The 12,751-nt window shown below is 42.3% G+C and overlaps 1 protein-coding gene and 1 pseudogene across 1 annotated transcript in view; both read left to right on the forward strand.

Moving 5' to 3' along the window:
* The first annotated feature begins 235 nt into the window (after positions 1-235).
* The window catches only part of LOC126161404 (hexamerin-like), a 50,173-nt gene continuing 37,657 nt past the window's right edge, over positions 236-12,751 (forward strand). Inside the window, exon 1 of the mRNA XM_049917182.1 lies at positions 236-360. Coding sequence (XP_049773139.1) covers positions 279-360 — 82 coding nt within the window. The 5' untranslated portion in view covers positions 236-278. The remainder of the gene's footprint in view (positions 361-12,751) is intronic.
* Positions 6,471-6,588, forward strand: LOC126163383 (5S ribosomal RNA; annotated as a pseudogene).

Genomic DNA, 12,751 nt, shown 5'->3' on the forward strand with positions numbered 1-12,751 from the left:
GCAAATGTCCGGCATTCGACAGATGCAGTGCGCAACAGACAGACGGGGAGGGTGGTCCCTCGGCGACAGCCCAGCTGTGCCGGCTGCTGGCCGGGTCAGCGACCGTACGCCGGGCCGCGCCTCGAGCCGGTCATGGGCGGCGCGGGTGCTGGGCGCGTGAGGGGAAGGCCCCCAGGTGACACGCGCGACCCCGCGCCCGCAGATAGCGACGCGGCCGGCTATAAGAGCGGGCCGCGCCGCCTCCGCGCCAGGACTCGCACACACGCCCTCCGGGAGACATGAGGACCGCCGCCGCCTTGGCTCTGCTCGCTCTAGCGGCCGCCGTCGCAGCCGTGCCCGCTCGGCTGGTCGCCAAAGAGGGTGAGTCTGTCGCTAGTAACACAACTGTTTTCGAACTTCCGGCACACTGGAGTAGCTTCGGTCGGCAACTTCTGTTAACCAGTAGAACAAATCTTCAATCCAATTTGCAAATTTTTACTTTTTATTCATGACTAGTTTCGGGCCGAGAACCATTTTCAAATCATCATAACAAAATCGAAAACTTCCGAAGATTTCAGAAATGCACTATGAACATAACGTACATTTTACCTGTATGCACTGTAAATGCTCATTGCACATCTTCGGAAAGGCCATTTTCGACTTTATTATCTACACGTACATCTACATATACATGATTACTCTGCAATTCACATTTAAGTGCTTGGCAGAGGGTTCATCGAACCACAACTTACTATCTCTCTACCGCTCCACTCCCGAACTGCGCGCGAGAAAAACGAACATCTACACCTTTCTGTTCGAGCTCTGATTTCTCTTATTTTATTTTGATGATCATTCCTACCTATGTAGGTTGGGCTCAACAAAATATTTTCGCATTCGGAAGAGAAAGTTGGTGACTGAAATTTCGTAAATAGATCTCGCCGCGACGAAAAACATCTTTGCTTTAATGACTTCCATCCCAACTCGCGTATCGTATCTGCCACACACTCTCCCCCATTACGTGATAATACAAAACGAGCTGCCCTTTTTCGCACCCTTTCGATGTCCTCCGTCAATCCCACCTGGTAAGGATACCACACCGCGCAGCAATATTCTAACAGAGAAGCTGTCTCTTTAGTGGACTTGTTGCATCTTCTAAGTGACCTGCCAATGAAACGCAACCTGTGGCTCGCCTTCCCCACAATATTATCTATGTGGTCTTCTTCCCCACAATATTGTTCGTAATTTTAACACCCAGGTACTTAGTTGAATTGACAGCCTTGAGAATTGTACTATTTATCGAGTAATCGAATTCCAACGGATTTCTTTTGGAACTCATGTGGATCACCTCACACTTTTCGTTATTTAGCGTCAACTGCCACCTGCCACACCATACAGCAATCTTTTCTAAATCGCTTTGCAACTGATACTGGTCTTCGGATGACCTTACTAGACGGTAAATTACAGCATCATCTGCGAACAACCTAAGAGAACTGCTCAGATTGTCACCCAGGTCATTTATATAGATCAGGAACAGCAGAGGTCCCAGGACGCTTCCCTGGGGAACACCTGATATCACTTCAGTTTTACTCGATGATTTGCCGTCTATTACTACGAACTGCGACCTTCCTGGCACGAAATCACGAATCCAGTCGCACAACTGAGACGATACCCCATAGGCCCGCAGCTTGATTAGAAGTCGCTTGTGAGGAACGGTGTCAAAAGCTTTCCGGAAATCTAGAAATATGGAATCAACTTGAGATCCCCTGTCGATAGCGGCCATTACTTCGTGCGAATAAAGAGCTAGCTGCGAGATCGTTCCCTTCGAGGTGATTCATAATGTTTGATGCTTAGAAAAGGGTCTCGGCCCGAAGCTAGTTTTCGAATGAATAAGAAGTAAAAATTTGCAACTTGCACTGGTTTTTCCTTCTACTGACAAGTGTTTTCTTACGGACTTCATATGCTTCTAGAATAAAGGTCGAACAAAGACCAGATGTCACCAAAGTACCAGTGGGCTTCTACTGATAGTTCCAAAGTGTCATAACAGTTACTTCTTTCTAATACTCTTTGTACACCTTGCGGCCCTCCTAGTCCCTATTCTACTGTACTACAGTCTCATACTCGTAAGCCATTAAAGTTGTGCTTCCAGGTGACCTGTCAAGTTATTGTTTCCTTTTTATGCACAATTATTCAACGTATAAATAATTCAAAAGCCAAGATCGCTTAAATACTGTTTACTAGATGACCGGTTTCACCACACTAAAGGTGCCATCATTGGATCTGTGAAGATATAACATGACAGGTTTGAGGGAGTTACACTATATACGTTACTATTAGTACAGCACCACACACCTGAATGTAGCTTAACGTGCATAAATCATTTGGATATAACGATACATGAGGCAGACCAGCTGATATAAAATCTTTGTCGCAGAAATCTGGTGACTTCGGTTTTATATATCTGATGGAATAGAATGACCGTGAGAGCAGTTGTTTTTAAATTTTTAATTTTTATTTCTGCGGCAATGATTTTATATCAGCTGGTCTGTCTCATGTATCGTTATATCCAAATGATTTATGCATCTTAAGCTACATTCAGGTGTGTGGTGCTGTAATAATAGTAACGTATATAGTGTAACTCATGTAAGCCCTGCCTCAAACCTGTCATGTTTTATCTTCACAGACCCGATGATGACACATTTAGTGTGTTGAAACCGGTCATCTAGTAAACAGTGTTTAAGCGATCTTGGCTTTTGAATTATTTATACAACAGAATGATCGCCCCACAACACACTATGTGTTCACTGCAAAATTATTCAACGATCGACCCAGGTGCTGCGCTTTTTGCCGTTACGTGACTCGCTGCCTGGGCTCCATTGCTCAGCGAACGGGCATACCATGATTGGAGTCAAGCCCATAATGCAGTCGAAAGATCAATTTAGGATTATCCCTTCTGTCATGTGTGTAAGTGGAATGAATATGATTCCAGAACCAGAATTGGCGACTTATAATCTTGGACTAATTGATTGTAGGTTATCTTGCTGATATTGTTGCCTAGGCAGGATATTAGCTGGTAGGGAGAGGAGGCTGATCTGCCGAAAAATAAGAGTGGTTTTAGTATGGATTTAGGGAAGATGGGCAGAATATTATTATCGTGAATACTATGGGTTTATTACATATCATGGAGAACGTGTTATGATTAGTACAGCTTCACTGTGAGTGATTTGAATTCGATGGAAGTTTCTATCCGAGGTAGTGCCCCAGGATTCCGACCCGTAGCTTGACTCGTAAACCATGTTTTTTACCAGAGCATAAATTTGGTATGTACTGCTAATCCACGTCCTTTCAGCAATGGCTTGAGTTGAAGGAGGCGATCTGATGCTATTGTGAACTGACGTTTGACATGCGGTTTCCAAAAAAAAAATGGTTCAAATGGCTCTAAGCACTATGGGACTTAACACCTGAGATCATCGGTCCCCTGGACTTAAGAACTACTTAAATCGAACTAATCTAAGAACGTCACACACATCCATGCCCGAGGCAGGATTCGAACCTGCGACCGTAGCAGCAGCGCGGTTCCGGACTGAAGCGCCTAGAACCACTCGGCTGCGGTTTCCACGTAAGATGCGTGTCGAGTATGTGACGGTACTTTTCCAGGGAAGTGGGTTATTGTCCAACTAGATTTACCGCACTGGTTGACATTGTTGATATATGAATTTGATAGCCTTTGTTTTAGTTGGACTTTTTTTATTTAAAAGTTGCACCGCTGTGTGTTCTTTTCTAGCTGTCGAATCGGATTCGACGCCATATATTTGAGATTCTTTTGTGAGTTGAATATCGCGCTATCATGTCCAAATAATGCTACTTGATTGTTTGGTCTGGTTGGAATATCGTTAATATGATACAGGATAGGGGCTAGCAGGAAGCCATGCGTAACTGCGGCTTGTATTCTTTTTAGGATTCTTTTGAATTTATGTACCTGAACGTAAAATTTACGGGTTGATAGAAATACTGATACGATTTGGCTTACGTGCAGCTCACATCCATGACTGTAGCATTTGTGTAGCGATCCGCTATGCAATTCTATGTCTGTTTCTATATCTAGTAATTCCAGACCTGTACTCTCTCTATTGGTTATTGCTCGAAATATTGACTATTCGAGCTGCTAACTATATTCTGCTATGGAATGATCGGAAAACAAATTTTTCAGGACTGCTTATATTAGTTTCTTGAAGAAAGGGCCGCAGAAAGCTCAGGATAGTTTTTTGAGAATTTTTCTTAGGAAATTTAAAAGGGATATCGGTCTGTCATTCCGAGGAAATAGAGTATCTTCGTTAGGTTTGATCGGGGGAAAAATGTTCAAATGTGTGTGAATTCCTAAGGGACCAAACTGCTGAGGTCATCGATTACTAGACTTACACACTACTGAAACTATGCTAAGAACAACACACACACCGATGTCCGATAGAGGACTCGAACCTCCGGCTGGAGGAGCCGCGCAGTCCGTGACATGGCGCCTCAAACCGTGCGGCCACACCGCGCCGCAGGTCGGGGAAAGCACTTTAACTTAAGATTTGAAAATGCTGCTGATATAGTTTACTCCTATTGGGTGGAAGTTGCTTTAACTGGAGTGACTGAATGCCATCCGGGCCTGGAGACTTCGTGCTGCAGTTTCTTTTTATAATGTAGATGTCTCGGTCTGGCGATGCTATTTGTAGGCGAGTTCGACCCCCCCTCCCTTCGCCCTTTGATGTAGTTTTGTTTTTCAGAGCACGCACTGATATTTTGCAGAACATAAACTATGACAGCGATTTGATGCTCTGGTGAATATGAAGGCCAGCGAGAATTAATAAACTGAGTGCCGGACCCCAAGCGTTATTAAACACGTTACTGCCGGCGTGTACCACGAGTGTATCGCGCTAGATCATCCCATAGGGCACCGTGTACCGCCTGTGGCTCACCCTCAACTCTACAAATTATGCTACCAGCAACGCAGTAAAGTATGATGTGTTATCAATCAGCTAGTTGCAAAGAACCGTTGTGAATACAATTTTCTGTAACACTTCAGCGAGAGAGCTTTCTGAATGAATGAAGTATCTCATAATTTGTGATTAATTTAATGAACAATTATTTTATGTGATCTGTCGTTGTTTTAAAAAGAACAGACTCATGCAACTTTCAAAATAAAAGGTCACTATATTAAAATAGTAGCCTAGGACGTCTAAACGCGCTCTCTGCCCCACGGCGAGTACAAGGAGAAGCAGCGCCTCCAGATGAAGGGAATCATGCGTATACGCGTCGCCCCACAGCGAGAAACACAATTCTCAGCGCCGGCGTGAACGTGTAAAATTGAAACCTCCGTCTCTGTTTATTAGGTTTTCTGACATATTTATTACACAGCCTCCAAGCTCGGCGTTTACACCACGGTACTGGTCGGGTCGTATTTCATTTCATGATTATATCCGAGGCAGTGCTCGGCTGCAGCTGATTTGCTTGGTTGTTTCTGTCAGGTGTTTTGCTGATGTTCATCGCATCTCTCCCCGACTGTTCTGATTGCTCCTTGTAAGACACGCCACATGCGCACGGAATGCGACACATACCCGGCTTTCAGAGGTCTAGACCGTCTTTAACATTATAAAGAATGCTTTTTATGTTAGTCGAAGGGAGTCATGTTTCCGCAGAAGTGTACCGATCTTTCCCGGTACAGGGCCAGCGTAAGGTAGATAAGCCACTTTTTACTACTTTTCCTTAGTCACAGTGTCAGCCTCTTTCCCAGGAGTTCTAGATTCTTTTCTTATGGTTTGTCCTGCTCAGAAAATGTTTAGTTTCCCATCTCGTTCCACTTCTAGGGAAAAAACCGCCCGACTTTACCATTCTCGATTCTACTGTGCTAAACACTCGAATTCATCTACAGTTTTTGGCGTAACATTTTTTCTGTTATTTTGTTTTTGTCTGGTAATTGTCGGTGTGGTCTTCAGTCCGAATGTCTCTTCATCTCTCTATAACTGCCGTAGAGTACATCCATTCCAAACTGCTTGCCGTATTCAAGCCTTGGTCCTCCTCTCCTATTTTCACACTTCACACTTTCATTACCAAACTGATGATTCCTCGATACATCATGTTGTCTCCTACCAACCGCTCAACTCTTTTGCTCAAATTCTGGCACACATGTCTTTTTTCCCAATTCGATTCAGTGCTTCCTTTTTAGTCATTACATTTACCTATCTAATTTTGAACATTATTCTGTAGCGTCATATTTCAAAATCTTTTTTTTACTTCTTGTCTGATGAACTGCTTATCGCCCACGTTGCACTTCCGTACATGACTACATTCCAGACAAATATCTTCATTACAGATTTCCTAACAGTTAAACCTACATTCAATATTAACAAATTTATCTTTTCAGAAATTTTTTTTCTATTGCCAGTCCGCATCTCATGTCCTCTCCACTTTAACTGCCGTGAGTTAGTTTGGTGCCCAAACACTGAAACTGTGCCAACGGCCTTGCCGCAGTGGTAACACCGGTTCCCGTCACAACACCGAAGTTAAGCGCTGTCGGGCTAGGCTAGCACTTGAATGGGTGACCATCCGGTCTGCCGAGCGCTGTTGGCAAGCGGGGTGCAGTCGGCCCTTGTGGGGCAAACTGAGGAGCTACTTGATTGAGAAGTCTCGGTCTCCGGTCTCGGAAACTGACTTACGGCCGGGAGTGCGGTGTGCTGACCACACGCCCCTCCATATCCGCATCTAGCGACGCCTGTGGGCTGAAGAATATCACGCCGGCCCGTCGCTGCCTTTGGGCCTTCATGTCCTGTGCGGGAGGTGAGTTTTGAATACCAAAACTCGTCGACTACTTCTAGTGTATCGTTCCCTAATCAAATTCTGTCAGCATCATCTGATTTAGTTTTACTACATTCAATTACCATTGTTTAACCTTTTTTTAATACTCAGCTTCTAACCTCTTTTCAAGACACTATTCATTCCTTTCAACTACTCTTCCATGTCCTTTGCCGTCTCAGACCGAATTATATTGACAAAACGCATGATTTTAATTCCTTCTCCTTGAACTTTAACTTCATTTCCAAATTTCTCGTTGGCTTCCTTTACTGCTTGCTCAATGCCCAGATCGAATAAGATGAGAGGCAACAAACTTGTCTCACTTTCTACTCATCTACTACTTACCCTTCATGGCTCTTCTAACTGCAGCGTGGTTTCTGTACAAGTTGCAGACAACGTTTTGCTCGCATTTACCCCTGCGACCTTCAGAATTTCAAAAAGTGTTTTCCTGTCAACAATATGAAAAGCTTTCTCTGAGTCTACAAATACTATAAAAGTAGGATTGACTTTTTCAGTCCAAGTAGTAGGAGCTATGTGGTCTCGCATGTTCAAATACTTCGCCGGAACTCAAAGTGATCTTCTTCGAGATCGCCTTCTACCAATTTTTCAATTCTTCTGTAAATAATTCTTATCAGTTGATTGGCGACTCCATGTTGTCTTGTGCACTACGACCAGGTAACAGGTATACTTGGAAAAAGAGACAGCATTGGTCGTATATTTTTTCTATTGCAAAATCGATTTTCTGTCACTGAGTGACCATCTTCAGTGCTATATTGTATAACAAATTGGGATGCACTGTTGTCACTAAGCTTACGGCAAGCTTAGTGACAACAGTGCATCCCAATTTGTTATACAATATAGCACTGAAGATGGTCACTCAGTGACAGAAAATCGATTTTGCAATAGAAAAAATATACGACCAATGCTGTCTCTTTTTTCAAGTATAATTCTTATCAGTGTTATGCAACTGCATAAGGTCGAAATGGGGTAGGTGAGTGAGGCTGTTGAGAACTCTAAGCTGAAAGACATAAGAATTTTATACAATTTTTGTGCTCTGACTCCAGCCAATAGACAGTTTTCGGTTATTGACTCTTTTCATACTCTTTTGCAGACACTTAGTAACTGTACGAGATCCTGCAAACCAGAAATTTATAAATGATTGTTTGTTTCATATACCACATGATGCTCGTTTAACACAATTTCTTTACAAAAATTTCACCGTCATATTGTTTCTTGAACACAGACAGCTTCAATCTACTTCGATTTCGCTGTAAGCAGTAAATCCAGATCTTTTGGGAGGCGGTGATTACTCGATTTGCTGGTTTGTGCAAACCATTCTTTAATAAACCTGCCTGCCAACGGTTTAACTTCGACTATCGCTACCGTACTTGGCGAAGATTCTAATTGTTTCCCATGAGTTCCTTGCAAAGTGTTTGAATCTCAGTTGAAGTATCGATTTTATTGAGTCTTCTTTTGCGTGTAGTATCGGTCAGAGCTCAACATTTCGTCACATCGCCCCCATATCGACACATGGACATTTCTACAAATCTCTTAACATTTGTTAAATGAAGAAAAATACAGCTTTACTGTCACGTCGATGAGATCAGAAGAAACGTGGCAGAAGCTCTGATTTTACAAGGATGATGCGGGGAAACGGTGGATGTCCCTTGCAATAAACTACCGGCCATTTACTATAAGTGACCTAGGGAAGATCACAGCAAACGTGAGTCTGAATTACCAGGTGTTTGAACCCCAGCCCTCCGGTCTCTTAACAAATCCACCATCTCGATCGGTCCACAGTTGAACAGTTGTTTAAACTAAGTACTGATTACACTGTTACATATTCCTGACATACTGCTGATTGGAATAACGACCAGCACAATCAGAAAACTTATTCGTTTTTGTCTACAGCCACAAATTCGTTATTTTCCTAATTCTTTTTTTTTTTCACTACGCAAAAAATTTCGTATTCGCTGTCAGTTGATGTTACAGAGCAACAGTACACCTTTATAAACCAATGAAAATGTGTTATTTTGTTTTCGTTTTTAAGCGATTACCGTTTTAAATTATTAGAAAGCAAACATTGACCTGCGTTAATATAAGATTGTGCTCCGCCTCTGTCGCTGACGGAACTTCAACCTTTAACCTTCTCTTTTGTTCCAGTCATCCCTCGCTATAAATGAATGACATTCATAATAGAAATAACCATTTCGTAATAGGCGTCGTGTAATCCGGTGACAAACGCTGCCAGAACGAACCCAACTTAACTGTAGTGCGTTTTCCTGCGCGAAACTTAGCGGGGTGTCAGAAATAATTAGCAGTGCAGGCATTTTCGGTAGCAACAGGTACCAGCTGCGCCTCTTAATGGAGAACCGCTGTATGGGTGTCAGGCGCCATTAACTGCGGTAGATTCAAAACAGCGACGATACCATTGGAAACTTCCCACACAGATCAGTTTAAACACTGCAGTTACTGGGGTTACAAATGTTGTTCATCTCCAGGTGAAGAAACAAAATTCTTCGAAAGTGAAATCTTATTTTTTCTGCAAATTACCAGTACCCATCTGTCACGCCCCAAGCCACATAATAAAATCAGTTAATTACGTGTTTCACTGAACATTTGCACAATTTCTATCGAAATGATGTGGAAAGTGTCAGTTTACACGCTTTGGTCTGCTGTGATTGCGGCTGCATTTACCGATTTCTAAACAGAGCATTGGCTTAAATTTAATAAAAATGTACATATTAGTCTTTGTTATGTTACAAGTGAAACACAAAGTATACGTTTCTCTCCTATTCTGCACGGGCTGCCGGTGTTTAATTAAATAGTAGTTTATGAAACAAAAGAAGCTGTCCAGCAAAATTGCTTCAGATTATATTTAAACTTTACTTTGTTAGCAATCAGACAGTTTACGTTATTGCGTAAATGATCACAGATGTTTGTGGTTGCTTATACGGGGTGCGGCGTTCATAGTAGGATATTAAAAACACACCATCAGGCAGTAACTGTAATTTATATTACCTCTTATGTCAATTAATAGGTAAAGGTATACCATTTACTAATGTGTAAGTCATTGTCCATTGCGTGGATTACTTTTTGAATACGACTCCTGTCAAATGATGCCCCCTCTGCACAACACATTCATCGAGGCGGCGTTGGAAGCCTTCCATAACTCGGCGTGACGTAATCCCTGGGACATTGCCGACGGCAGTTCTGATGCGATCCTGCAACTCAGGAATGGTGGCACAACGTGTTCGGAACACTTCTGGCTGCAGGTAGCCCCAGAGGAAAAAGTCTGCACATGGAAGGTCAGGCGAGCGAGGCGGCCAGGAAATGTCGCCAAAACGGGAAATTACTCTACCGGGAAATGTCTGTCGCAAGAAATCCATGAAAATTCTGGCCACCATTCCTGAGTTGAAGATCGCATCAGAACTGCTGTCGGCAATATCCCAGGGAATACGTTATAACGAGCTATGGAAATTTTAAAACGCCGCCTACATGAATGTTGACAGGAGTCATATTCATAAAGTAATCCACGCAATGGACAGTGACTTACACATTATTAAATGGCATACCTTTAACTATTAATTGACATAAGAGGTAATAAATAAATTACAGTTACTGCCTGATGGTGTGTTTTTAATATCCTACTATGAACGCTGCCGCTCTCTGTAGAACTCGTTTTTCAATCAGTCACAGCTTTAGCAGTCAGAGACGAAGCTAATTTCTTCTTCTGTTGCTGTGCAAATTACCAATATTCTGAAATAGCGCTGGATTATTCATGACGAATTTTCTTAGCTGATCCCATAATGAATACGATTCTTGAAGGATGTGGAACGAATCAGTGCTTTGCTCCTTGTCGAGGGGCTTACGAAATGTCTAACTCTACCAAATGATGTTAGGTGGCACGCTGTACACGCATTCGGCAATGTTGGGAAAACGACGGTTAGAATTCCTCTCGAGTAATCAAGATTTAGATTTTCTGGGGTATCCTTAAATCTCTTAAGGAAAATGACGGTATATTTGCATCGGCGCAGCGCCGATTTGCTGTCCCCATTCTTCCCCAATCAAAACTTGTGCCGTCTCTCCTGTGAATTCGTCGTCCACGGAACATTAAAACCGTAATCTAAAACAATTATCATTTATTCTTTAGCCTCAGTTGCGCATTTTTTTTGATATATGACATGTTTCTATCTCTCTAAATCATCTTCATTTCTATGTAGCTGTGTCAGTGACCCGTAGAGTGTGTCAGAACCTCGTATAACAGTACTTTGCCCCATATCACAGTACTGCACTCAGATATGAGGTTGTTACTCAGGCATGACGGGTTTCTGACGCAACTACGTTGACCTGCAGATGATCCAGAGAGATCGAAACATGTCATGTAGTAAATGTGTAGCTAAGAGCGAAGAATAAATGAGAATTGTTTTAAACTACAATACAGTTGCTGTTCTCGAGCAAAGTATAAAAAGTATGAAAGTATATAAAAGCATAAAAGTATATAAAAAGTATAAAAGAGAAAACCGTAACTTCCCTCCCGTTGGTGAACACCAATTACTGCTATAAGCACGAAGGCAACAACGGCCAGTGACAATTTAAATAAATTTTTTTTGCACATTAGACCGCGAAATTTTAAATCTGAAACGACTTTTAAAACCGCCGTTCCGACCGTCTTTGCAGCGGTGACTACACCGACAGCCAAGGAGAGGACCACCACAGATAAGTTAAAATGTCGGTTTTAATGCTTTTAGTTTCAAAATGACTCGACCTGATGCACAAAGGGATTTTATAAAAACAACATACATTATTGTTACTATTCGCTTTTGCGCAATCAATGCTTCATTTTTATGTGATGTGTTAGTCCATAAAACTTAGTCATGAGACATTAAACAATGGAAATAAGCAGATGCTGAGGGAATTAGATTAGGAAATGAGACAATTATAGTAGTAAAGGAGTTTTGCTATTTGGGGAGGAAAATAACTGATGATGGTAGAAGTAGGGAGGATATAAAATGTAGACTGGCAATGGCATCGAGTATAGATTTAAATGTCAGGAAGTCGTTTCTGAAAGTATTTGTATGGAGTGTAGCTATGTATGGAAGTGAAACGTGGACGAAAAATAGTTTAGACAAGAAGAGAATAGAAGCTTTCGAAATGTGGTGCTACAGAAGAATCCTGAAGATTAGATGGATAGATCACATAACTAATGAGGAGGTATTGAATAGGATTGGGGAGAAGAGGAGCTTGTGTCACAACTTGACTAGAAGAAGGGATCGGTTGGTAGGACATGTTCTGAGACATCGAGGAATCACCAATTTAGTACTGGAGAGCAGCGTGGAGGGTAAAAATCGTAGAGGGAGACCAAGAGATGAATACACTAAGCAGATTCAGAATGATGTAGGTTGCAGTAGGTACTGGGAGATGAAGAAGCTTGCACAGGATAGAGTAGCATGGAGAGCTGCATCAAATCAGTCTCAGGACTGAAGACCACAACAACAACATGTTGCAAAATGAGAATTAAATCATGTGTAACAACGTGCAAAATTCAAACTTACTTCTTTTGGAATAATTAAGCAATACCCCTGCAAAAATAGAACAGTGTGCTGTAGAATACCAATTGCGCTATCTGAGCAATTCTCACGGAGTGTCTCAACGCTTCAGTTTGATGCAGGATTCTCAAATGGTTCAAATGGCTCTGAGCACTATGGGACTTAACATCTATGGTCATCAGTCCCCTAGAACTTAGAACTACTTAAACCTAACTAACCTAAGGACAGCACACAACACCCAGCCATCACGAGGCAGAGAAAATCCCTGACCCCGCCGGGAATCGAACCCGGGAACCCGGGCGTGGGAAGCGAGAACGCTACCGCACGACCACGAGATGCGGGCAAAGAAACTGAAAAAAATCTTAAATTTTCCATATCTGTTGGTTGTAATC

This window comes from Schistocerca cancellata, chromosome 2 (genome assembly GCF_023864275.1).
Source record: "Schistocerca cancellata isolate TAMUIC-IGC-003103 chromosome 2, iqSchCanc2.1, whole genome shotgun sequence".
Taxonomy (NCBI): Eukaryota; Metazoa; Arthropoda; class Insecta; order Orthoptera; family Acrididae; genus Schistocerca; species Schistocerca cancellata.